This window comes from Arachis ipaensis, chromosome B6 (genome assembly GCF_059453495.1).
Source record: "Arachis ipaensis isolate K30076 ecotype BB chromosome B6, ASM5945349v1, whole genome shotgun sequence".
Classification (NCBI taxonomy): Eukaryota; Viridiplantae; Streptophyta; class Magnoliopsida; order Fabales; family Fabaceae; genus Arachis; species Arachis ipaensis.
Window position 1 is genome coordinate 20462568 of NC_142441.1, and position 27493 is coordinate 20490060.

The 27493-nt window shown below is 34.7% G+C and overlaps 3 protein-coding genes across 3 annotated transcripts; 2 read left to right on the top strand and 1 right to left on the bottom strand.

Moving 5' to 3' along the window:
- The first annotated feature begins 3834 nt into the window (after positions 1–3834).
- On the top strand, positions 3835–5927 carry LOC107646104 (uncharacterized). The gene is made up of 2 exons (XM_016350299.3): positions 3835–4601; positions 5616–5927. Exons 1-2 carry the CDS (start codon positions 3974–3976, stop codon positions 5792–5794), a joined length of 807 nt encoding a protein of 268 aa, XP_016205785.1. The 5' UTR covers positions 3835–3973; the 3' UTR covers positions 5795–5927.
- Positions 5928–7321: 1394 nt separating this feature from the next.
- LOC107646623 (serine/arginine repetitive matrix protein) lies at positions 7322–9332 on the top strand. The gene is made up of 2 exons (XM_021104197.2): positions 7322–7522; positions 7562–9332. The coding sequence occupies exon 2, from the start codon at positions 7897–7899 to the stop codon at positions 9052–9054; it is 1158 nt and encodes a 385-aa protein (XP_020959856.2). The 5' UTR covers positions 7322–7522; positions 7562–7896; the 3' UTR covers positions 9055–9332.
- A 2756-nt stretch (positions 9333–12088) lies between these two features.
- LOC148554821 (uncharacterized) lies at positions 12089–12959 on the bottom strand. Its single transcript, XM_088489904.1, has 2 exons — positions 12381–12959; positions 12089–12286 (listed from the first exon to the last, which is right to left on the bottom strand). The coding sequence occupies exons 1-2, from the start codon at positions 12957–12959 to the stop codon at positions 12089–12091; spliced, it is 777 nt and encodes a 258-aa protein (XP_088346030.1).
- Positions 12960–27493: the final 14534 nt, after the last annotated feature.

Genomic DNA, 27493 nt, shown 5'->3' on the forward strand with positions numbered 1-27493 from the left:
ATGAATTTAAGAATCATGTCATTTTACTTGAATTATTTAAGAAAATAATGAATTATGTTTTGAGTTTTGATTTATTAAGAAAAGCTTTATGTTTTGAGTTTGTTTACAGAACTATATTTTAAGAAATTATGATTCAAGGAGTTTAATAATTTTAAAGAAAGAGATTGGTTGTTGTCCTCCCTAAAGTCTTGAGACTCTGCCGTGCGGTTTAGTTAATAAACGATTCGCTTAGTCTTTTGAAAGATGTTTAAATATGAAATGATTTTGAAGTTGTATTAGAGGAAAATCTTAGCTAAGTAAGAACTGGGTTTTGTGTGTAAGGAGAACTTGTTTTAAGTAAAGTGGTTTTGAAGGTTTTAGAAAAGGTTATAAGGAGTGGTGTTGGTTTTAATTAAAAATGAAATGAGCAGAATGTGATATGTATATGATGAATCTGGCCTTAATGAAGAATTTTGAATGATTATGAATGGATATGAATGAATAATTTATAATGAATTTGAAAATAAAATTGTTTTGAGCTTGACCCGGCAAGGTTCGTGGTGGTTTACCGCTTGCCCAGTGTCGAGACGTATTTAGGGTTCGTGGTAGTGTACCGCCCACATGTTTTTAAAAGAGAATGTTGTGTGGGGTTCATGGTCGTTTACCGCCCACATGTGTATGTTGTTTTTCCAATTGAAGATCTTGCGAGGTTCGTGGTGGTGTACCGCTCGCAATGGTGGGATTTGTGGTGGTGTATCACCCACCGATTTTCAAGAGGACGATATCCGGATTAGCTAACGGATGTGTCGGGCTCTGGCAAAGTAACTGACACGTGAGCTCATGGCCAGTAGAAAAAGTATGCATCATATGCATTTGTCTGTATGCTTTGGTTTGCTTTCTTGGGATTGCCTACTTGTTATTTTCATGCTTTACTGTTATATGTTTTGTTTGCTGTATCTATATTCTACTTGTGTTTGCTTTATTTGCTTTGTTTGTCTGTGTGATGATCTTCTGGTGTTTTGGAGGATGGTAAAAGAAGGGGAATAGTTGAGGGTTTTAGTACGGTTTGGGTTAAGTTTAGAACCTTAGAGGACCACCCTTTTTATGGTTTTAGTTTTAGTTCGTTAAGTTTTATAATCAAGAACGTTGGAATTCTAGGATTGCCTCTGGCTTTTTTGAGACCTTATTTATTATATATGTGGGCACCTTAACCATATTGAGAACCCCCGGTTCTCATCCCATACGATATTGTTATTTTTCAAATGTAGGTTGAGAAGCACCACTCTGTATTCTAGAGATGCTGATGAAGCGAAGAACTCTTGGGACTCAAGGTCGTATTTTTGTTTATGTTTATGTATGTATATAAATTATCCACCTTGTATTTTATGTTTGTCCCTCTTAGAGGTTGACTCGGAGAAACGGGCTGTCATTTTTCTGCTTTGGGTCATTTTGGGATTCTCTTATATATATGTATATATATACTTGCATGTTCTGGCCGGGTTATCTTCGCGAACCGAGTCAGAAGCTTTGTTAATTATATCTTTGACACTCCTTTTATATTATTCATACACATATATCTTACGTCTTCGTACGCAAGTTTCCGTTTATGTGAGTGTTACGGCTTTTGTTTTAAATTTTTCTTCAAAGGTTCCTAGTTATAAACCTTTTTTTAATTATATTATATGTATATTTTTAATTTTAGAGGTCGTAATACCTCACCACCTCAGTTTTATGGCTTAAGCATAAGATTCTGTGTAGTAGAGTGTTACATTTTTATGTAAAATGTTATTATTGGTATGTTAATATCTTTATCTTTATTTTTATAGTAATACAAATGGAAAGCTTATATACTGCCATGACACTTATTCATTGATTTTGGAAAGAATTTGCTTAGATGTCCTAACTAAAAAAATTTTAAAATATTATTTATAAATTATAACTTATTATTTATTGTTACCTTTTAAATTTTTTAAAATGCTTTTTTAGGTGGTTAGGTATTTACTTTTTGATATGGTTAGTCTAACAATTTAATTCTATGTCGAGTAAACCACAAAAAATAAAGGTTTAATTATTCTATTGGTCCCTATAGTTTTGCAAAATTTTTAATTAGGTTCATGTACTTTTTCTTTTCCGTTTAATTGGGTTCCTTCATTTTTTTTATTTGGGTTCCTGCACCAATTTTTTTAGTTAAGTACCTATAAAATTAAACCAATTACTGCTAAGAGGAACCTAATTAAAAAAAATTTAGCACAGGAACCTAGTTAAAAAAAGAAAGTATAAAGACCTAATTAAAAATTTTATAAAACTATAAAAGTAATTAAACCAAAAATAAAATATACTTGAGTTATTTTAACACCAACAAAAGTATCTTTAAATTTAGTTGTTAACAAAAAAATACTCTCAAACAATTTAAAAATGTGCCAAAAGTACTCAGTGATTAGAGATATATTACTCTCATAAAAAAACGTGACGTAACTTACTTGCCAATATTAAAGTTTTACTTGTGATATAGAAAATTTCATTTGTCCAATTACTATTTTTCGGTAAAATAAAACATCCTAAAAATTTTTGTCACATTTTAAAATAATTTAAGAATACTTTTATTAATTATAAAATTTGAATATATTTTTGTTAAAAAAAAATAATTTAAATATATATTTAATAATTTACTCTTTTATATTTTTAAATATTATTAACTAACTATTTATAAAAAAATAAATACATATTATATTAAACGGTTATAAATATCCAAGAATTTTTAATATTCTTTTCTTCGTAAGCTCATTTAGCATATAATAATTTACAAAACAAAAAGTAATTCGAGTTCTCCAAATTTTAATATTTCCTAAACGAAGTATTCCCTGTTTTGGTCAAATTGGTTTTATAAATTAGTTTGGTTTTTAACTTTTAAAATGGTTTAAAAATATACGCATATAGAGGTGAAAAAAAAAATCTATTTTAGACTAAATATTTTTTATACTATTTATTGGAAACAAATTATATATAGTACATAAAATGAAATCATTTAAATATAAAAAACAAATCATTCTTCCATGAATGAGTTAAACTAGGAAAGTTTAGAGAAGAAGAAATTTAAAGAACAAATATTTTGAGTTGTGTGAAACTGTAGGGATATGATAACAAAAGATTTTAATAGAAGACAAATACCATTTCATTGAGGGCAAAAAACACATTTGTTAGAGGTGAAAAGTCTATTTTAGACTAAATATTTTTTACACTATTCATTGGAAGCAAATTATATACAGTACATAAAATGAAATAATTTAAATAAAGAAAAACAAATCATTCTTCCATGAATGAGTTCAACGAAAAAAGTTTTGAGAAGAAAAAATTTAAAGAAGAAGAAAACATGCCATGAGGTTGTTATTTTTGTAATGAAGGTATTATTGTATTTGTTATTTAAGGTACAAATATTTTTTCTTTTTAGTCATAATATTTTGACTTGATTTATTTTACATTTGGGTTGAGAAGAATTAGAAGAAAAATGTGTGTTTCCAAACTTTCTTTTTTGTAAGAATGAAATTTTGCTTATACCAACGTTTTTTTGCGCTTGTAAAATGTGTGTACCACAAATTATGAATAAGAATTGGATTTACATGACTACTTCCACCGCTATTTAATAATCAGCCGCACTACTACAAATCATTTTTTTTATAGAATGCTTGTTTTAATAACCAGGGCCTGGAGGCCCAAGTCACAGTACTCTATCATATTTTAGAGTGGTTTGGTCTTTGGTTGATGTATGGATCAGTTGAATGATTTTATATTAGGGGAGAGTAGCAGACAACTCCTTAATTATAGACGTCATTGAGGTTGAGAAATCCCAAAAAGTTACAATGTGTGGCACAAATTGCTTATCTTCTTATGTATCTCGTGTGCAAATCTCAACCATGTACTTCTCTACATGTTTTCCTTTGTTATTCTGAGTCCGAAGAAGCCAAGAAGTCGCGTGCATTGCTGAGAAACAGAGAATATGGCCGCCACGTTGACACTTGTGAGGCTTCCAACTGTTGGTTATCATTGTCATTGCAGCAGCAGGGGACGCCAGAGTGCACGTGCTCCCATCTCCGCAACATTGGATGCCCCAAGATTAAAAGACTCTTATTCCACTATTGTCCATCGTGCCTCTGTTTCCCTCGGCACAATCACGTTACCATTCTTGCTGCAACCACAGGATGCGCTTGCTGTCGGAGGAGAATTCGGAATATTGGAGGGAAGAACCTTTGCTCTCATACACCCCATTGTGTTGGGTGGATTGTTCTTTTATACATTGTGGGCAGGCTACTTAGGGTGGCAATGGCGGCGCGTAAGGACAATCCAGAATGAGATTAACGAGCTCAAGAAAGAAGTCAAACCTGCTCCTGTCACCCCTGACGGCAACCCCGTGGAGGTGGAGGCAGCTCCGTCCCCGGTTCAAGTGAAAATTCAGCAACTCACTGACGAGAGGAAGGAGCTGCTGAAAGGGTCTTACAGGGAAAGACACTTCAACGCAGGATCCATATTGCTGGGTTTTGGGGTGCTTGAGGCGGTTGGAGGAGGAGTCAACACGTGGCTTAGGACAGGAAAACTCTTCCCTGGTCCACATTTGTTTGCAGGAGCAGGTAACAGATAACACATGTTATCTACATCATTCTTTTTATTAATTTAAAATTGATAATAATTAATTATAGTAAAGTATATAAAAAAGACATAAAATTAATCACAAAATATTTTTTAGTTTTTTTTTATTTGTTTTAAAATTTTTATAAATATAGTGTTTAATTGGATATACAAGATATTTTGTTTACTGACGCTTAATATTTTACATCATCAATTATTATTAAAAATATTAATGGAATGATGGAATGATAAACATAATTAATTTATAATTTTTAGAGGATTAATTTAATTAATAACATGTTTGAAAGACAAATTTAAAAAATAATTTATCTTTCAAGAATTAATTTGATCATTATTCCGATCATTATACCTACTTTGTTTTCCATTTGATTATAGTATGACTTACAGGGAATGAATTTTAATTATATAACTAATTTTTTTTATTTAAAATTATTCTTTTTCACCTCTTATTTTTTAAGGATTTAGAATTTAGAAAATTTAGATTCATGACTTAAAATTTAAATTTTAAAAAATTTTAAATTTAAAAGAATTGATTAAACCTCCTAGTATCCATTTCCATTGTTCATCCCATTGTACTCTAAACTAAAAGTAATTTATATCATTTCTCTACACTCTTAGTACTCTTCTAATGGGTAAGATTCACTTTCCTAATTACCTTACTGTTTTTTTTTCTCGCTGGATCTTCCTAATTATTTAATCAAGCATTAGAATTGGTAGTATTCCCAATGTGTTACAGAAGAAAACAATATTGTGGTATTTTTTTTTTTGGTGACTATATTGTGGTACTTTATTCTAGCCACATTTGTTACTTAAATTTTTTTTATTAATTTAATATTAATAGTAATTAATTATAATAAAATTATATAAGTACATAAAATTAACACAATATTTTTTAATCTACAGTAACAATGTTAATGAAAAAATAATGATACAAAACTTGCAAAGATAATCAACATTAGGCTATAAATGTGTGACTATTGATTTATATGCACCAGGTATTACGGTGCTATGGGCACTGGCAGCAGCTTTAGTACCACCAATGCAGAGAGGAAGTGAAACTGCTAGAAATCTTCACATAGCATTGAATACATTAAATGTTCTCCTCTTTGTGTGGCAGATTCCCACTGGAATTGAAATTGTATTCAAAGTGTTTGAGTTCACCAAATGGCCTTGATTATTTCCTCTCATAAATCGTAATGCCAAAAAATGTAAATTATTTTGCAATTCCCATTCTCGTTACTATTTCTTACCATAATAATTTGTGTGCCGATCAACAATTTCATAATTGTATTACATTGTTGTCCTCATTTTGTTACAGTGTTACACCACTTAGCATTCTTTGCTAATATATTTTGCATGTAACTAATATTGCATTTAGATCATTTGAAATGATTGCTCCAAAGTGGAATCATATCTTGATGATACTTGGTAAATAACCAACTACTATGGTAGATCTTAGGTGTTAAGATGTTTGCTTCTCAAAATATTTTTTAAACCATGACAAAATAATAAATAAATAAAGAATAAAGTATAATATCTAAATCATTTATAAGAAAATTTACCTTCTTAAACACAAGACATAAGTACAAACAAAACTAGTTATATCATTTAATGTGAAACAGTTGCCTTTTTTGGTAGGAAAAATGATTGGTTGTCTCATCAATAATTTAGATGTATTTTAAAAAAAGAAGTATTTTAAGTGAAATTCCCACTACTATTGTCATTTTACATAAGTTACTATTGCTATTTAAAGTTATAAATATGATAGCAGTTTCCAATATTATTCCATGCATTGAACCATATGCAAATTGTTAATCATATGGCAGGAGACGGAACGAAAGAATATAGGATGTTTAAAATAAAAATATTAAACATAGGAGTGAAATGATGTCAAATGTTTGTAGAAATTTATGTTTGTTTGCTTGCTCTTCCCTTTTATTACTGGTTCTTACCCAAAGATAAAGCACAATATCTTCAATCTCTTTATCTAATTCATTATAGCCTTATGAAGCGTGGTATCAAAATAGTAAATGCGTATAAGTATATATGCAAGCACAATTTATGAACAAATTCTTAGGCATGGTAAATATTCTCTTGTCCTAATCTCCTCGAATAAGCAATTTTTTGCCACTGAATGGCAATATTACCTTAGAAAATATTAAGAGACTAATACTTTAAATAAAAAATAGATTTAATTAGTATTAATTTAATTACAAGATAAAAAATTAATTATCTAATTTTTATTATATTTTATTATTATATTATTATATTTAAAATTAGTTATTATATATTTGTATATAAATATATATTATTTAATTTATTTTTAATATATATTTTATATTAATAATTAATTTTGGTGATTGAATTTAATATTTAATTGTTCGTATACAGTATTAATAGGAGCCGTATAAATTAGCCTTAACTAAAATAAATAAGAACCGTGTTTTTATATGATTTGACATGAAGAGGCGGGTCCACATAAAAAGTAATATAAAATTGAAATTGGAAGACATTATGACCATCGTTTAAACTATATATATTGAGTCGGAAACAAAGAATCATTGTACGTGATAGTTTGGAACCTTAAGCCAGCATTCTTTAGTTAATTAATTAAATAGTAACCATCTTTAACCAAAGAAGGAACAAATAGAAAGCAATAACACAGTATAAAAAAGGACCCACTTGGCGGTTCTTTTCTTGTGAAACGCTGAGATAGGATAGGATATGATAGCCTGCATGTGAGTCGTTTACATTACACCACTCTATTGGCATTGGCAAGGAAGCTCCATGAACTGAAGCATCTTCCAAAGAAGGAAAAGTATGTAAAGGCAATGCAAGGCAAGAGGGTATCGCTACTTGGCTAACTAAACAAGCAAAGTCAGAAGCATGCCAAACACTGTCAGTATAGTGGTAAAGATAATATCAATGAGGTAGGAAGTAGGATACGAGAATTGAGACGTATGAATGATCCTATAAACTGCAAGGAGCTATGTAATAAGTAGTATGATTCTTGATTATTAGGTATAACATATTTCGGGTGAGACAGGAACACAACACAGTAAATTTCGAATGACTCAAACTGTGAATTGTGATTCGAACCTTGCTTTGTGAGGTATATGAGCTTGTGTCAGCTGGCCATATTGAATCCGATGCTTTCCCTATTTTAATTTTGCATTGGAGTGGTCTCACTCGGATACATAATTCGCGGCCTTTTTGTTTCAACCTCACACAAGTTATACGTTTATTTACTTTGGATTCTATAAATAACAATGCCTTATGCCATATCATTTTGCACCCATACTTACCATCTTCCATCTCAATACATTTTTCTCATTTCTTCTTTTTAAGGCTTCACAACTTCCCACCTCAACCCACCAAGCCATGGCTAACCCACCTCCGGTTCGTCCATGGTTTCGCCTAAGCTCCATTCGTGCCGCACCAGCCCCGGCCCCCGCCCCTGCCCCTGCCCCTGCCCCTGCTCCAGCTCCAGAGCCACGTCCGTTCGCGGCTCTTCCTACATTCAGGACTACTTCGGCACCATCCTCGCCTCAAACGCAGCCTCAAGAACCAACCCCGGCGCAAGAAGCCCCATCACGCTTCGCCGCCGGGGATGCCAGAACATCTGCCCCTTCATCACCGGCTCAGAAGCCCCCTGCTCCTTCTTCCTCACTGCCAAGTTCTCCAATCCCAAAGGCTACAGTTATAACCACCTCATCAGTTCCAACTTCACCGTCTCGCAAACCAAGCACTTCTTATTCTCCTCCTCATGAGTCTCCAAAAACAATCAAGCAACCTGTTCAGAGCCCAATGCAATCCCCAAAGTACAAACCATATGCTCCACCACCCTCTCCTCTTACCCTGCCACCTTCTCAGCTGAAGATAGAGCCTAAGATCCCCGTGGAGGCAGAGCCCAAAACCGTTCTCGTTCAGAGCACCGTTGAGAAGCCTCGCCAGTGGAACAACGGCAACAACGATTTCCACAGGGAAACAACCCACCATGGAAAACACGGCCATGAATCCAGAGAGAAAAGCATTCATAAGAAGGTTTCAGATTCAGAGGACTCTGGGATGAAGGTCATAACAATTGCAGGGGAAAACAGAGGAGCATACATGGAACTTGTCCAATCCCAGAAGAAGCATGAACCTAGCTATCTTCACAAGAAGGGCATTGTTACAGATCACGGCAGCGAATGGGAGAGCTCGAGCGGCGGAGAAGGTAGCTCAAAGCAGAAGCATAAGAATGGAAAAGGAAGAGGAACTTCTTCGTTCCCAATGGCTGCTTACATGAACAGCAATGTGCAGTGTGTCAACAACTCTCTTCTTTATAACACTTCTTGCTCCCACCATGACCCGGGTGTGCGCCTTTCACTCTCCAAGAAACCCTTTGGCGACGGTTACCATATCAAGGAACATCTTGAAGGCCCCTCCGTTTAATGCTTCTTAATAATATTAATAATCATAATCATAATAATAATTTCAGTGGTCAAAGGGATAGTATGCATTCAAGATTCTATAATAAAATGTTATGGGTAATATATAATTACAGATTGCATTCAAGGGGTAATTAAATTGGTTAGTTTTTGTATGATTATGGAAGAGGGCTATATCGGATTATGTAATGTTTGTGAGTCCATTGTTATTTGTTCACTGGGATGGTCATGTAATCTTCATAATGTTCTCATGTCAAAGGAAAAAAAAATGTGTTTTTCTTCGTCTAATGGAACTTTATTCTTGACCTTTCATTTGAGCAAACCTATCATTCCATAATCTCAGAAATTTTCCTATCTCCCCTTTAGCCAAACATTACGTAGGTAATGTAGAAGGATTTGGAGTTGACTATGTGAAAATCAAACTTGTATATAGGCATATATGTAAGGTGTTTATTTTGGTATGGTAATAAATTCATACGTATAAATATGTTGAAAATATAGATAAATAATAAAATTATAAGTGGAGAATATTTTTTATGTCAGTATTTAATTTTTTTAAAAAAAAATATATTATATCAATATAATTATTAAAATATTTTTATAATTTAATATAAATAAAAAATATCTTTTTATTTAATTTTATAAAAAAATAAAAAAATATTTTTCTTAGAGTAATTAGTAATTACTCAAATCAATCTTCAAAAATTTTAAAAACGGATATTTTAGTTTTTAAGAAAAATTAATACACAAATCAATCTCTAAGATTTTACTCCAACAAATAAATTAATTTTTAAAAAATTTAATATACAAATTAATTTCCAACATTTTTTTTGTTAGACATAGTCCTGTTCATAAGAAAAAATTCTTACTAATATACACAAAAATAATTGACTAATATTTTTGCTTTAATCTCATCATGCTTATTTGTTTCTTACTTTTTTGAAAAAGACAAACTCGAGAGAAGTAAAAGCAAAAAGTTTGTTTCTAATTTGAAAACTACACGAAGATTAAAGCAAATGGCAGAAAAGATCTACGACGAAAAGTAACATATCTCCTATTTAATGATTATCATGAAGAGAGTGATCATGATAAAACAACAATAGTAAAGTAAGAAGATAGTTCATATGACCAAGTTAATTTAGTTGGCGCACCTTCAAGAAAAAAAAATTGTAGTCTTATTTTGACTTTAGCTTGTCTTAATTCAATAGCTTGTCTTGCTGTTTTTTTTTTTTTTATTTAAATTTTGTATTGTAGTTATCCTAAACTATTCCAGTCTATATCTGGTGGTTCCATCGGCAACTTGTGTGAAGATTTTGAAGATTTTGCACATAAACATACATCGTTAGTCGTGCTTATAGATATAGCATGGTTGCTTAAGAACCCACCTCAGATAATTTTGAGAGAATGATGGCAGCTTCACAAATTCAAAGATACTATCACTTGTTGGACTTTCTTATATGCCCTGATTCAATACTCATTTAGAAAAAAATATCTCCAAAATTGGTAATATTGACAGAAGGCTTGAAATCAAATATTGTGATTAGTAGGACCATTGATGTTAACGTGAGACAACTATTATGAATCTTTCTAGAGATTTTGTTAATCAGAATCCTCAAAAAGGCAACGCCATAGTTGTGCATTCTGAAACAGAAGACTTTAGGATTGAAAAAACCTGCACCCAAGATAGCTTGCCATTAGTTTCGGGCTTTCGGGAATAAAAAGTCAGGTTAGGATGACCCTTCTTTCTCCCCCCTTGCTTCCTTATTCTCTGATTTTGAAACATATACCGTGTCTCTTACACTAAAATGCGACTAAAACCCCAAAGTGGTCCCTGAGATTGGGCGAGTTACCCATACTTGTCACTGACTTTTAAAATTCACTAAAAGCATCCCTGACATTTTGCTCCGGGACCCATAGTTGCCCTTCAACCCTTTCCGGCGCCAAGTCAGCAAACGGAGGGGTGATCTGGCACCACCAATGCCACGCTGGAGCCAGCAACGGCTAGCTGATGTGGCAAATCTGAATTTTGTACCCAATGTGGTCCCTGGTCCCAATAAAACCCTAAAACCTAAGAATCATTATTATAACTAGTATCTCTTCTTCTCTCCTTCGTAATATAATTCTGGACCACCATTGAAGCTCTGAAGCAATGTTTGGAGGTGAAAGGCAAGCCAGTGGGAGCTCGATACGGTCAACAAGCAATGGATACAGGGCGAAGACCCAAAATCGTAGTAGGGCTACGCGTGTACCAGAATGGTGTGGTTGCGGCTGCCGACCTGGGCTCCGGTGGTCTGGGACACATTCCAACCCAAATAAGCCCTTTTTTGGATGCCCAAATTATAATGTTAGCTGTAATTGTTAATTTTTCCTGATTTTTCATTCCTTCTCCAACTTCTAATTTGGTTATTGAAACATTCGTTGACTGCAGACAATTGGTAAAAGATGGTGTGGTTTGTTTGTTTGGGCAGATGTTGGGCAAGAGGCTGTCCCTGCAAAATCAGAAAGTCTTAACTATAATGAAGAGCAGAAGATGACAGAAGGTTGGAGGCTGGAAAAATTAGAATCGGATGTTAGGAGTCAAAAGTTTATGATCAAATTATTGTTTGTGGTTATTTCTGTAATGCTGTTGTTCTTACTAGTGGTATTTTGCAAACTTTGATCTCAATGTTGGGTAATGATGCGATTGAGTTCATATGTGTAATATTTGCATGAATGAAAAAAACTTATTCAACATGTAACTGTGTTAGCCAACCTGTTGGAGATACTAACTATTTTTGTACCACTAAAGAAAATCTGGATATATAGCAATAGCAAAATATAGCAATAGCAAAATATATTAATCATTTTAACATAACAAAGTCATGATTCATAAGTTTTGACTGCCTTACAAAGCCATAAGAAGGTGCTGGTAACAAAATAAACATAAGCATATGTCTGGTAACAAAGTAATCCTAACCAAACAAGCATGGCATTGCTATACAAAATTACTTTGAAATTGTCTTATACAAAATACATCCCAATACAACAAGCAAGAGTCTTCAATTTTTCTTCCTTGGTGCCTTGAATCCTGGAGTGGGAATGAACTTGAGGATACTGCCAAGTCTTGCAGCTGTTCCTGAGCTAGCACCTTGCATGGGATTCACTGGCTCATGGGCAGAAGTTGGTGAGACAGATGACTTTCTCTTTGGTGGGAGCTTATCCGGTCTTGACTTAGTGATGGTACAAACTTCAGTAGCCTACAAGAATTGTAGTATATCAGATGGTGCGGTTATAATTACATAACACTAAACAATTTACAAGTTGTCATTAGATGAAAAATAAGTTGATTACCTGCTGAGACTCCTCTGGTTCAGAGTAAATTGGTTGAGAAAGGTCAACTTCAACTGGTTGGACATTAGTGTCATCATCATCAGCCGGAGCATCTTTACCAACATTGGCATCATCAGTGGCATTCGGATCAGGTTCAGCATTGGGGTCAGGTTTAGCAGCATTCTGACCATCTTCAACAACATTAGTTTCAGCTCTAGTTGTATTCTTAGCGGCAGCTTTTGCTTGTGCAGCAGCAGCAGCTTTTGCTTGTGCAGCAGCAGCAGCTTTGGCTTTTGCAGCAGCATCTGCTAGTTTTTTCTTTTTACAACCTCTCTTTGTGTGTCCTTTTTCCCCACAGTAGCTGCATGTGAATGGTGCAAGCTGCCTCTTTAGGTTTGTGTTGTCCTTGGTGGAAGTGGGTTTGGATTTCTTCGAGCCACCCTTAGCTTCATCTGTGCCTATTCGCCTTTTTTGTTGTAACTTACCTGGCCCCCTCTTAATCTTTGGAGGTTGGGGCTTAAGAGATTCTGAAACCTCCCAGAAAGTCTGCTCAGGAATGGGATTAATATGATGCTGATATGTCTCCCTATATGAGTCCATAGTAACTAGTTTGTGGCAAAAATCCTCTGGATTCTTGTTCACCCTAGCTAGTGCAGCACATGCATGCACACAGGGTATTCCTACATCCGAAACAGGAATGAATCAATTTAGTACTTAGTGTTAGGTAGTAATATATGAATGAATGTTACATTGGACAAAATAAAATCCACCTGTCAGCATCCAAAATTGACATGTGCATAGGTGTTTTCCTAGATCAACAACATGGTTGGCTGGGTAACCGTGTACCTCAAATTTCTCATAACCAGTATCACCTGTCCATATTGGGTGCCAATGTTTTGACTCTTGTCTCACTTTCTCCAGACGACTGTGAATTACTGGCGGTAACTTACCCACATGATTAGCTAATTTTACCTTGTTCTTAGCTATTGTTCTCATGACAAACATTCTCACACCTTCAAGCAAAGTAATGATTGGCTTGGCCCTGGCCTCTTTAATTTTTGAGTTGAATACCTCGCACGCATTATTACATATGCTATCCAATTTAGACCTGTGACTGAATTGACTCCTGGTCCATTGTTCTCCTCCCCACTTTGATAGATACGCCCATGCATCCTCGTTGATAATCTTGATCTTGTTCATATTATCTCTGAACTCTTCATACGTGGTGGCTCGTGCACACTCCCACAGCAAGGATCTTAGTTGTAAATCCTTCCATTGCTTGTTAAAATTCTGCCACAAGTGCCAAACACAAAAGCGGTGATGAACACGGGGCATCACCTCTTCCATTGCCGGCAACAAACCCTGTGTACAAAACCACATACCATATCACCATAATAGAGCATGACTTTCATTGACGCTCACCATAACAGTCCCTGACTTATAACAATTTATACATAATAGTCCCTGACTTTTATCAATTTACACATAATAGTCCCTGTTTTTGAGAAACGATACTGATATAAGTCCATCATATCTATCGGGGCTCATCCTCATTATTAAAGTTCAGCATATAAACAGCAGACAGTTTTCATCTCTACTCATAACTAATAATATACACAATCCATACAATTCCCTGATATTTTCATATAACAAACCATGCAATTTTCTAGTAAACATATAACAAAGCATGCAATTTTCATATCCACTCATGACTAACATTCCACTATTTTCTAAGATACTCATGAATTAGAGAATACCTTCTGCATGTCAGAGATAAAGCACCACCCATTTTGCCTATAGTCTCCAAGGTCCTGATGTAACAACTCAAGAAACCACTTCCAATTCTCTTTGTTTTCTACTCCAACAATTGCCCACGCTATGATGTAGATATGGTGATTAGCATCCTGACCCACTGCCGATAGAATTTGTCCACCAAATTGAGTTTTCAAGAAAGCACCGTCCAGTCCAATCAACGGTCGGCATCCGGCTTTGAAACCACTCTTGCAACCACTCAAGCACACATACATTTTATCAAATACTGGATCAGACTCAGGTTGGGGAGTGCAACAAATTTCAACTGTTGATCCAGGGTTAGTCTTGAGAAGTGTAAGACCATAATCCCTCAGCTTTTTGTATTGTTCCTTTTCATCCCCAAACACAGCATTACGTGCATCAAAGAGGGCCCTTGATATTGAGTTCTTGTTCAAGGTCAAGTCAAACCTTGACTTGAAGTAAGTGGCTGCATCAAAATGCTTAAAATTGGGGTACTTCCTAACCTTCTTGACTAGTTTACTCGCCACCCAATTTCTGTTAGCTGCCCTGTTCTTATCTTCCCTTGAGCATGTGTGATCATTAAGGAATGTCTTTATTTGCCAACAAGTATCTTCATGATCCCTTGATGCATACACCACCCATAGACATCCTTTCACCTGACATGTAGCCCTCATCCTCACGTTGTCATTTTTCCTGAACCTAATCCGTCTACCCTCTTGGATTGTGAACTCCCTTACAGCCTCCTTAAAGTCCCATTTTGTGTTGAATTTCATGCCAACTTCCATTTGCAGTTCTCCAAACCTTATACCTTCTCTGAACACAGGACAAAAATCTTCGGACTCCTCATCTGCCCCCTCATCCTCTGAATTGGGGGGAGTTTTCATTTCTTCAGAATGCCATGAATTTGCCCCGTCTGAGTCAGCCCCTGGATCATATGCATTATATGCATCATCCCCTGTTCCACCCACAAAGCCTAGGTCCACATCCCCATCTGAGACCTCCTCAACAAATGCATCATCCTCACTCATAACTTGCTCTTTATCCTTAGCAAACGCAGCAGCAGGAGAATGTTTAAAATTGATGTCTTCCTTAATAGTCTTAGCCTTACAAACATCATTATCATAATCATCATCATCAGACGAAGAACTATCTTCGATCCTTGGCTCATACAAACTATCTTCGTCACTATCATATGAATCAGACCATAGTGCATCACCTCCCTCCTGTCCTGCTTGCAACACCGCCTTTCCCTTAGCAACACTCCTCGTACAAGGCCTAAAATTAGGGGTGGTTGTTGTCGTTTTCTTCTTCAAGGTGGATTTTAGTGTGGAGTTGGATGTTGCAGTTGGCACACTTTTGGGGAGAATTGGCTTGGTAGGAGGCTTCGACTTTGAAGTAGTAGGAGGCTTTGGCTTTTGATGTGTAGGAGGCTTCGGCTGTGGATTAGTAGGAGGCTTTGCAAATTGATTAGTAGGAGGCTTCGGCTGTGGATTAGTGGGAGGTTTTGGCTTTTGATAAGTAGCAGGCTTTGCCTGTGATTGATCATTTGGATTGGGAAGAGGCTTCTCCTGACTTGGAGGTTTTGGATTCGTGACAGATTCTGGCATAGTTAGAGGTGTTGGATTACTAGGAGGAGTTGGATTAATTTGAGGGTTCGGGATGTCAATGGTGTTGACAGGTGTTGCCTTGTCTTGGGGGGATTCACTGTTGGGGTTCCTCACTTTGTCATTAGGAGTGACCATGGCACCTTCTTCTTTTGCATCCATGCCAGCCTTTTCCTCCTCATCTTGTAAATAATCTGGAGATGACACCCCATGTTCAAAATACACATCCACCAATCCATTATTCTTGTGAGCAAGGAAACACATCTCTCTAAGCTCATTGTCACTGTTTAGATTCCTTAATCCAGTTTCTAACGTCCTCCCGGGAACTAGCCACCAACAATGAAGGATCTTGTCATAGCCTAACTCCTTGTAATAATTCCTTATGAAGAAAATGTCCAAGGTATCCTCATCCAGATCACCTAGGCAGGTTAAGTTATCAGGGGTATATCTCAGTTTTCCTTCATCATCTTTCTCAAAGTTTCCTCCATGATGAAACATTATATCCAACAACACATCCATCTGCACCAACAAATCAAAACCATTAAAACTCACACCATCATATCACACGACTTCAACATCGATTAAAATCCCTATACATTAATATCACAGTCACCACCATGCATTAACCCACTATTGAAAAAACCTCTGTTTTATTGCCAAAAAACAGAGCATATACACATCAAACCCTTTGCCCTAACAAAAATTCTTAAACACAATCCTTTAAGGTAATGCAGCCATGAAACTCTAGGACAACCCAACACAGTAACAAGACAATCATACACCTTCATCATAATTTGATTCATGAAATAAATTCAAAAATTATTTCAACCAACACATACCTTCAACAACGCAGAAGACAGAGAAACCACTTGACTAAGGAACACCAAACTCTTCAAACGACGTGTGTCAGTGGAGGAGATGGGGAAGACGAAGCTAGGTTGCTGCCATTGATGGGAGAATGAGAAGACGAAGACTGAGCGTGGAGGAGAGGAGAGGAAGTGTGAGAGTGTTCAAACAAATATGGGACTGAAGGCAAACCGTTTTCAAGGGATGGAGCTTATGAACGACGTCGTTTACTTCTTCATTGGGCGCCAAATCGATACTGTGTCATTTCGCTTGGCTCCAGCGTGGCATTGGTGGTGCCAGATCACCCCTCCGTTTGCTGACTTGGCACCGGAAAGGGTTGAAGGGCAACTATGGGTCCCGGAGCAAAATGTCAGGGATACTTTTAGTGAATTTTGAAAGTTAGGGACAAGTATGGGTAACTCGCCCAATCTCAGGGACCACTTTGGGGTTTTAGTCCTAAAATGCTTTATATGTAGTCATTTTCGTAATCTATATAAGTGAGTTGAAATACAATTGCGGAGTTTCCTGTTGGGATCAGCAATAAACTTTATTTATTTCGTGAATACTCACTGTTTTGTAGTTCTACTGCAAAAGATTAAGTGTATAATTTTTTTAATGTGCATCACCTCACATCACTTCACGCTTCTGTTGATGAATAATTGAACTTTAATAATAATTTACCTATCACTGCTTATTTAATACTTAATCACAATTTCTTCAATATTTACATCATTTCAAAAAAAAAAATTTAACGTAACCTCTCTAAAATTGGATATATATCTACTTTTATAGTTCTCACAAATCCAACAAATCTCAATCTACAGCATCACTCAAAATTTAATTAAATTCACAATATTTCTAGCAGAATATATTAACTTATTTATACATTGAAAAGACAATATTTTAATTAATTCATAGAAGTTATTATATATAAATAAAAGTATACAATAAACATTTTTCTCTTGTGAATGTACTATCACACTTAACCTTTGAAAAATTCAAAAATCACTATAACTAAACAACTTTAGAAAAGTGCATACTTTTTATATTTAAGTTTTTGTTTGAAAGCCATATGAAGAAACTTTATATCTCCATCACCATCTATCTTTTTATTCCAAGTTCACTTTGTTTTCATACTTAAATTCATATTATATATATATATCATGTTGTACATATAGCACGCACTTTTACTTAGCATATATATATATCTATCTCTATTTAGAATCATAATGCTAAATTTGAAGCAATTTATACTCATGTAAATTTATTTGAAAGTGCATCTTAATTATTGATATCAAGCTTAACTTACTCCTAAATTCTAAAGTAGCATATAGTAACCAAATCTTAAATCCTAAATTAACATATAAATAATTCCTAAATCCTAAATTAACTTTAGCCTAAATTCTAAATTAGCATATGATAACCAAATCCTAAATCTTAAATTAACATATAACTAAATCCTAAATCCTAAATTAACATATAACTAAATCCTAAATTTTAAATAAATTTAACCCTAAATCCTAAATTAGATTTTTTATTTAAATAAATTAAATAAATATTTTATTCACTGAAATAAATACTAATTATTATGAAAATCTGTCTCCCAGTCTTATCTCGTTTATAGTGTAAACGAGATACGTTTACGCTTGTCTTGTTTACAATATAAACGAGATAAGGCTTGTCGACGAGCGTGGTTCTGGGCCTCATTTCGAACTTTTCAACCACATTCTCTTCTCTTCTACCCCTTTCCGACCATATTATCGAGTAAGATGAACATGGCGCGCGCAGATGCACGCGAGCCCCTTTTCGACCATATTATGGAGTAAGACAAACATGGCGCGCGCAGATGCACGCGAGCGGGACATCAGTAATTATTTAAGTTTTTGTTTGAAAGCGCGAGAACAAAAGATACTGTCAACCACCAGGCCAACATGCTTTCTGATTTTATAATTGCCTTTTTATAAATATATTATAACTTCTTAAACATATCCTAATTAATAACTTTATCTTATTAACTCTTTTACTCATGTAAAATTTAAAATCTCCTTACACTTTTGTCTTTTTATTCTAATAAATAATTTTATATTTAATTTAATTAATTTTTTATTTTATATTTACTCACTTAAATTAATTTTTTTTAATTTTATATAATTATTAAAAATATTAAATGTTGTTAAATATTCTTTAAATTAAAAAGATAAACAAAAATATTTTTATTAGTCATACCATATTTTTGTTATTGATAATTATATAATATTTATTAATATTAACTCTTTTTCAATATATATTTGATTAATATAATTAATTAATAAATTATTAAAATATTAAAATAACTTAATTTTGTATATAAAAAAATTAAATTTTATATAATTATTTAATTATAACCGAGTCAACCGGTTCAACCTGTGACCCAACAGTTGAACCAGTGACCCGGTGACCCAGTAGTCTCACTGGGTTGATTATCGGTTCGGTTCTGATAACTATGGCTGACATTGCGGTTAGTGTTATTATCTTGACGTTTATGTAATTCCATGTATGTATAGCCACGATTAGGATACTTGTCAAGAACTAGAATATAATTTGTATCATTAGAAAAAGATCACGGATAGTAATTATTAATTCTAGAAACGTGGTTATCGTTTCTTGGGAACTAGATTGTTAACGTAGTAATTATTAATTTAGAGTTTAAATGCTGGAGTAGTTGTTAATGTAGTAATTATTAATGTAATAATTGTTAATGTAGTAATTAGTAATTATTAACTTAGAGTTTGATAAGTTGATTATGATTACTTTACTGAATGTTTTAATTTCACATAAAACATAGAACTTTTTACTTTTTAATATTTAAGCTAGTTTGATATGTATACAATATTTAAGCCAGTTTGCTATATTAAGCAAATGCATACATAGAAATTTTTAATTTTTATTAATTTTGAAATATTTTTCTTTGTCAGAGGCCTTGCCTACTCCTGTTCCATTGAGTGAGTCACACACTTCCACCACTTGACGTCATCGTCCCGTATCTGAGGGAAGCTGAATTTGGCGACACGGTGCTTCTCAGGGATTTCGTATTCGACAACTCTCTGATCACGACATTCGTAGATTGATAGCATCCGGAGACTCACACATTCCATCTGCTGTGAGATGAGGCCACTATCACTCTGCAGGACGTGGCGTACCATCTTGGGCTACGTGCACATGGGGAGCCAATTGGGAAGTGCTTCCGTGACTTCTGCAAGTGGTACGGCACCGGAAACGTGGGAATTGGTGGAGCAACTGCTCAATGCCAGGCCTCCGGTGGTGACATAGCAGGCATCGTAGAGGAAGGAGTCATTCTCACTGAAGCCTGTATGGCTGCGGGACCGTGTCCGCCATATGCCACCGACAGACGACCCGGAGACACTCTGACAGTATGCGAGGTGTTACATCTTGTTACTGATCGGAGGGTACCTGATGACGGACAAGTCGAACAACTTGGTCCATCTGCGTTGGCTACCACTACTAAACAAGTATGTGCTCCACCAACCCTCTGGTGCTCCCTAACGAAATGAAACATTCATTGTTGGAAACTACTCAATATATAGCAACCATAAATAAGTAAGTACACCACAATTAAACTTGAACTCACCAGTATCTAAGGTTCTGTCGAAGGGTAACATGGAGGCTCCATGGACATCCATTTGCAGCTTAATGGCAATGTACGTGATACTTCAATCGGTCCTTTTCGACCACTCAATACTCAGCACTTTTGCGAATACTCTAGTTCTTCATACCTTGTATTACTGCATCTCTGCATTTGAATCTGTGGCTGACCCAAAATTCTACCACCGTCTAGGTTGTAATCCTCTTTCCCGGTGTTGAAAAACAGAGATTTCTCATGCATGGCATCCAGATCCAGTGTATGATAGTGACTTGGTACATCGGATAGCGCCGGAATCGGGTGAGGGGGGAGGCAAAAATAGCGCACCGCTGTCTCAACGAGCGTCTCCGGTAGAAACTTCTCCTCATCATTATTTTCAGAGGAATCACTATCATTGCTATCCGCAATGTACTCTTCGTCGGAGTCTTCATCACCCACCTCCATGTCTTCCACTTGGATGACAACATGAATTGGTCGTGGTGTGAGAGGTGGGTCATCTGCACAAAGATTGAGTATACAGAACAATCACCACCAACATCACCAACCTCGGCGAAAAGCTCTATCACTTGTTCTGCCATGATTTTTCCACGGATGTCAAACATGACTCTCACATGCTCGTCGGCATGGAGCCGAAACAGTCGAAACCAAAAACTCCATTACCTAACGGTGCTAGCAACCTATAGCCCACCCTTTCGATATCTCTTCTCCCTATGCCACCTAGATTGCTCAATATCAAACTCTTCAACTCAGACAACGAACTTACGCGCCGAGTGTGCAAAAGTAACGGATTCTGACACTCAAATATCATCCCATTGTCACTGTTTCTCATGCGACAATTGACAGTGACAATTGGAATACACACAGACAACCACATATCCGCTACTACTGGACATTTTAGCCTATTTTTTGGAAGAAAAACAGAGGAAAAGACGATATCAAATATTTGTGAAGAATGCAAGGGTTGCACATCCTTTTATAGCAGTGCAAAATTTGTCTTAACGTATCTCGTTTACACTGTAAATGAGATAAGACTAGGGGACGAATTTTCGTAATAATTTTTATAATTATTTATTTCAGTAAATAAAATATTTATTTAATTTATTTAAATAAAAAATTCTTCCTAAATTAACATATAATAATCAAATCCTAAATCCTAAGTTAACATATAACTAAATCCTAAATCCTAAATTAACTTAACCCTAAATTTTAAATTAGCTTATAATAATCAAATCCTAAATTCTAAATTAACATATAACTAAATTCTAAATTAACTTAAACAAAAAAAAAGTGACCATGGAACCTGAGGAGCGAACAGAGGAAGAACTCAGGGGAGGTAGATACAGTGGCGGTGATGGACAGCGATGGCGCGATGCTGGACGGCGACGGTGTCATAGGAGAGAGAGAGAGAGAGAGAGAGAGAGAGAGAGAGAGAGAGAGAGAGAGAGAGAGAGAGAGTCGCGACTAACGGAGGGCAGAGGAGGGACGTGGTAGTTTCGGTGAGGGGGAGAGGAGGCGGCGGTAGGAGGGGCCAGCGGCAGCGGGGCTGATGGAGTGGCGAGAATAGGAGAGGGTTAGAGAGAGAGAGAGAGAGAGAGAGGAGATTTTGAAATGAAGGGGGAGAGGGTTCGCGCTTTAAATTTTAGGGCTCGTTATCGTTGGAAACGAAAATTCGCCGGTAAGTCGGTAACGCATTGCAGTCACCAAAATGCAGCGTTCTACTAAATTGGGTTTACTAGCGGATTTTTTTCGGTAAATTCTATGCTATATTTTGCACCTATTTTTTCTATTTTTCCTCCAACTATTACCGGTGAATTTACGTCGGAAACGAAAATCTGTCGGTAACGATTTGACCTGACGAATTTCACATAAAACCATCCATAAATCCGTTGGTAAAGCGGACGCTAATGTGCAATGCTAAATCCAATGGTACTCAATATTTTTCTTGTAGTGTTCATGGCCATACTGACTAAATCCTCTATCTCTACATAATGATGTAACTCCACCACATCAGTAATAACTCTATTCAAACCACCTATAAATCATGCCATAGTAATCTCGGTATCCTCTTCTATGTTGGCAGTGATCATAAGCATCTTCATTTTTTTATGGTAGTCTTCAACGGACTTGGAGCCTTTAGTCAACCGGTGTAACTTCTGATGCACTTTTCTGTAGTAGTACGAAGGCACAAATCTATTCTTCATGAGGTGCCTCATATGATCCCAAGTCTCTATAGGGTGATCGTCATTCCACCTCCTTATCTTTACTAGTTCATCCCACCAAAGCAAGACATAATTAGAAAACGCAACTGCTGACAAGCGAACCTTCTTTGCCTCTGAATAATTATGACAAGAAAAAATTATTTCCACCTTACGTTCTCGTTCTAAATAAACTTCAGGATCGTTTCTCCCTTCGTGTCGAGGTGTTGTAGTTCCATGAGAGTCTTCATCAGAATGGACATAATTCTGACGGTGAGTCCTGAAAGTTCCATGTTTAGTGTTCTTGGATAATGTCTGTGTCACCTACTGCGCTGCCTCCCTTCCTCCAATTCATTTAAGCGATTAGTTAAGTGTTGAATGACCCTTTGCATCATCTCCATAACAACTAGAGTATTTTTTGAGTGGTTTGCCATAACAATAAACCTGCAAAAATGTTATAGAAAGAATCTTACAATCATTTTCTCACATATTTTACTTGATGATGGACACTCGTGTTTACTCTCAAAATTAATTTTTATCCTCTGCTGAACTAATCACTCGTCTTTTATCACTCTTAAAAATTATTTAGTTGTTATATTTTAAAAACCAAATAAAAATATAGAGGAACTCAATCAACTAATAATAAAATAGAAACACAAATATAATGAAGACAATAAAAGAAGATACCAAAATATATCAAAGTGAAAATAAAGATCAAATCAAAATAAAATAAAATAAGACTATGAAAAAAACTGAAAGTATATATATATATATATATATATATATATATATTTTTTTTTTTTTTTGCATTGAATTTTTTTTTTTTGGATAACAACACAATTCCTTTTTTTTTTCAAGCACCAATATTATATTGAATGTGTTTTGGATATCGGTGCAAGCACACTCTCTCTTGTTTTTTTTTATATATACTCAAACTCTCTTTGACCGAAAAGAGACTAAAAAAGTAAATAAATAAAAGAAAAAAAAGGAAACAGGAAATAAGGAACAGACTATAAAAATATAGAAAAAAAATCCTAAACGTTTAATAAAAAAATATCTTTTTTAGCTCCTAATCTTTATTTTTATAAGGCTGATTAGTTTTTATGTCAATATTTTTTTTTGGCACAGGAACTAATCAGTCCCATAAAAATAAAGATCAAGGGTCGAAAAAAGTATTTTTTTTTTATTTGGGACCTCGTAGTCCTTTCGAGATAATTATCAGGGATCAAGTTAGATATTCACTCTAAAATATAGTATAAACTAATATAAGACACTAACACAATAATTAATGATGGAGTTTTTTTCAGGATTTTGAAGGACCAGATAATAAAAAAAAAAAGGCCTGCTACACATACAAGTCTTTTTGCCTTACAAGTCCTACAAGTTGGCCTAAGCCCAACAAAAATGACACGCACCACACTCCCCACACTCGAATGTAAAAACCATGTGCCTTAATCAACCGTTTTGTTTTTTCAAAGCGCGCTAATAATGAAAGTCTCTTCCTCTTCTTCCTCAATCAATACCCATTTCCTCGAGATTCAAGCCACATTCGAAACAAAAGAATGCTCTGAAGAAACTGTCCAACTCTTTGTGAAAAGTAGAACAAATCAAGAAGGAAACATTCAAATCTCCATAAAAAAAACACCAAAAAAGACGAACAAACATTATACAAGGTACTGTTTCATTTTTCTTCTTGGTTTTTCAAATTTTTGTTTCTAATTTGGAAATCGAAGCACTATATCATCGTGTTTCTCTCTCTGTTTCACTGTTCTTAGTGTAGATCTCATATTACTGTTCTAATAAAACTCTTCAAGTCGTTTACGCTATTTTACTTACTTCTAGTCAAATGATTTTTGAGTGTATACATATAAACTCTGTTTTATGAATGTTTGGATGTTTTTTAAGTAGGTTTGTATACATATAAACTCTGTATAACATATTTCTGGGTGTATATTATATTGAATGTAACTGGTGCTTCTAGTGACATTTTGAACTTAAATATCATTCTGAACTCGTTTAATTTATGATTTTACTTGCTTAGTTGAGTTGAATATGATTTTGAACTCATTTAGTTTCATTTAATTGAAAAAATAAAATGTTTATAGGACTGGATTTGGGTGTATGTGACAAGTATTTGGGTGCAAGTGACTGATTTTTGGGTGTATATCTCTGGTATTTGGGTGCATTTTTATCTATTGACAATGTTTTTTTTTCTTGCAGTAAAAATGACAACCAAAAACCAAGGTGAAAAAAAATACAACGTAAGTGAATATATATATATATATATATATATTAGAACAAGTCATTTTTTCCTAATACAAATATAGATTATTTAAATGGCTCTAATTTTGCTTTGTTTACAGCAAACAAAGGACTTAAAGTGTGCCACCAGACTACTGAGCGAAAAAATTGAAAAGATGAGCGAGCCATAGAAAGAGATCGTTCGTGAATTAGGTTTTGGTGGACTCATGAACATCCCGCCAATGAATGTGCCTCACAAACTATTAAAGGAGTTTGCTAAATCCTTTAAATTAGGCAAAAACACGCTGGAAACAAGCTATGGTTCCTTTAAGATTAAACCCAAAATAATAGGGGTTGCCTTTGGCCTTAATGCATCAGGTAACTGATTACAGAAAACCCATTTCCTGTAATATATTCTTTGTAATATCTTATTATGATCTCATGTAATCATGTAATAAATTTGGGTGCACATGAGTGATATTTGGGTGCATATGAGTGATATTTGGTGCATATGAGTTATATTTGGATGCACATGAGTGATATTTGGGTGCATATAAGAGATATTTGGGTGCATATGACTATAATTGGGTGCATTTCAAGTAATAAATTATTTTTTTTTTTTGTATGAGATTTATTTCCTGATAAAGTGAGTTATAAGAATCTTTCTGAAGAGAACCAACTCATTTTTAGAAGGTTCCAGACAACGCTCTGAAGAAGCTGACCGATGAGATGATGAGTATCGGTATCGAAAATGAACACGATCGGCTGGTGTTTAAGAGGATTTTCATCCTCTATATTCAGATGGCGTTCTTGTTGCCAAGTACAATAACCAAAGTATCTATTGTGCACATAGCTCCAGTTTTTAGATAGAGAAAATAACGGAAGGCAACTGGGGAGCCTATATCCTGAATTTTCTCATTAAAAGCATTACAAATTACCGTCTGAAAAAGAAAAAATTAGTCGACAGATGCCTCTATGCCTTGATGATAATCTATTTTCATCTCGCAAAAAACAAGGTCAAGAAAGGAGAGGAAAAATTCGGAGTACCCTGGGTTAGCAACTGGAACAGAGAGCAGCTGGTTGCAAGAATTAGAGCAGAGATAGATAGTCATATGGTAAGCAAACATAATACCTTCTCTAATTTGTGTGTGTTTTATTTTTGTAGATGCTGTAAACTAACATTTCTAGTGTTTCAGAGTATTGTCAAGATGGCAGAAACAAAAAAGAAATTGAAAGAAATGAAAGAAAAAGAAAAGAAAGAAGAAAAAAAAAAGAAACCAAGTTCTTCGTCTGAGAGTGATTCATCGGAGAATGATGTTGATTTTTTCTCTGAGTCTGAGTCAGAAGAAGACTCAGAGGAACCTACAAGGAAACAACCAAAAAAGACAGCCAAAAAGTAAGTAATATTTTTGGGTGCATTTTGTCAGTTTTGTGGTGTTTTTCGCTAATAATTTTTTGCTTTCCAAATGGAATCAAGAAAGAGGAAGCAGATTTTAGAGGATTCCAGTTCATAAACCAAAAGTGAATCCACTGATGAGTAAGATTGTGAAATAATCATCATTTTCTTTCTTGTTTCTATCAAAATTTAATGTATTAATAGAGGGTTTCTCATTTAATTTCAAGAGTGAAGAATCCTTGCCAATTAAAAAACAAAAATCAAACAAAAAAACTCACACCGCCGCCAAAAAGTATGCACTGCCTTCGAGAGTATCTCATCATCAATATTGTTGTATTTGTCTGATTCATAATTTTTTTATTTTCAGGACGCAATTTAAAAAAAGAAAGCACATAATTGAGGATTCATCTTCAGAAGAAGAAATTCATTCCTATGATGGGTAAGATACTTTCTAAACCTATCTTAGACTCTATAATCAAAACTATATTTCGTTAACATGTACTTTTAAATGGACTGTCATAACTGAAATTGGAATTGAAACAATAGAAGGATTTTTAAGACAACATCAAAAAGGGTATGTTGAATTTGGGTGTATATTACCTTTTTTAAGGTATTTTAGTTGCTGATTATTATTCTTGTTTTAATTGATAGAATCTTGATATCCTGATTTAACTAAATAGTATTATTTACTAAATGATATTTATTCTATACTTAGAATGCCGGAGGTGAGCTTAGCAACCGAGACTGATCCTTTGTTTCAAGGACATACGGAGCAAAGCAGTGTAAACAAATCTTCGGATTCCATGTAATTTCTTTTTCTTATACCATTTTTTAAATTCTTTTTTTACCATATTCTTCTAATTCTGTATATATTTTTTTTAGAACAAAGAGCTCTTTAATGTTTTATTCAAGAAAAAAAAGGCAGGAAAAAAAATAAAAATATGCAACAACGTAAGTTCTAAAAAAAAAGCCTTTCCGGGTGTATTTGGTGATTATTTAGGTGCATTGTTATCTTATTTGGGTGTATTTCAGGTTCAATCGGGAAGAAGAATCGTTGAGCGACCCACCTCAACAACAGATCATCATTTTTTGACCATCCTCTCAACCGCTTGATATGTAAGTTTTATAACTAAATTTCATCCTTCTAATAATCTATTTTAAAAGGGTTTCTTAACATTTTATTTTCGACTTGTTTAGAGTTCCAATTCAACTATGCCTGTCTTCATCAGAGACAACATCAATAAGCCCTGTGACACCATTTGAACCATCCCCCCAACAGAGAGGTGAGCAAAAATATTCGAGTGCATTTCATTATTGTTTGGGTATATTGTTATCTTATTTGGGTACATATCCTAAAAATTGAGCTGTAATTGATTTTTTTTATAACCTGATTCATTATCTCTAACCCCACAGCACTCCAGAATCCCAAAAAGTTGATG

Bases quoted from the DNA above. Each gene is read 5' to 3' on its own strand.
- LOC107646623 (XM_021104197.2), top strand. From the start codon at position 7,897: ATGCCATATCATTTTGCACCCATACTTACCATCTTCCATCTCAATACA.
- LOC148554821 (XM_088489904.1), bottom strand. From the start codon at position 12,959: ATGGACTCATATAGGGAGACATATCAGCATCATATTAATCCCATTCCT. The intron at 12,287-12,380 runs GTAATCAACTTA...CAATTCTTGTAG, and splicing joins AACCAGAGGAGTCTCAGCAG to GCTACTGAAGTTTGTACCAT.
- LOC107646104 (XM_016350299.3), top strand. From the start codon at position 3,974: ATGGCCGCCACGTTGACACTTGTGAGGCTTCCAACTGTTGGTTATCAT. The intron at 4,602-5,615 runs GTAACAGATAAC...TATATGCACCAG, and splicing joins ACATTTGTTTGCAGGAGCAG to GTATTACGGTGCTATGGGCA.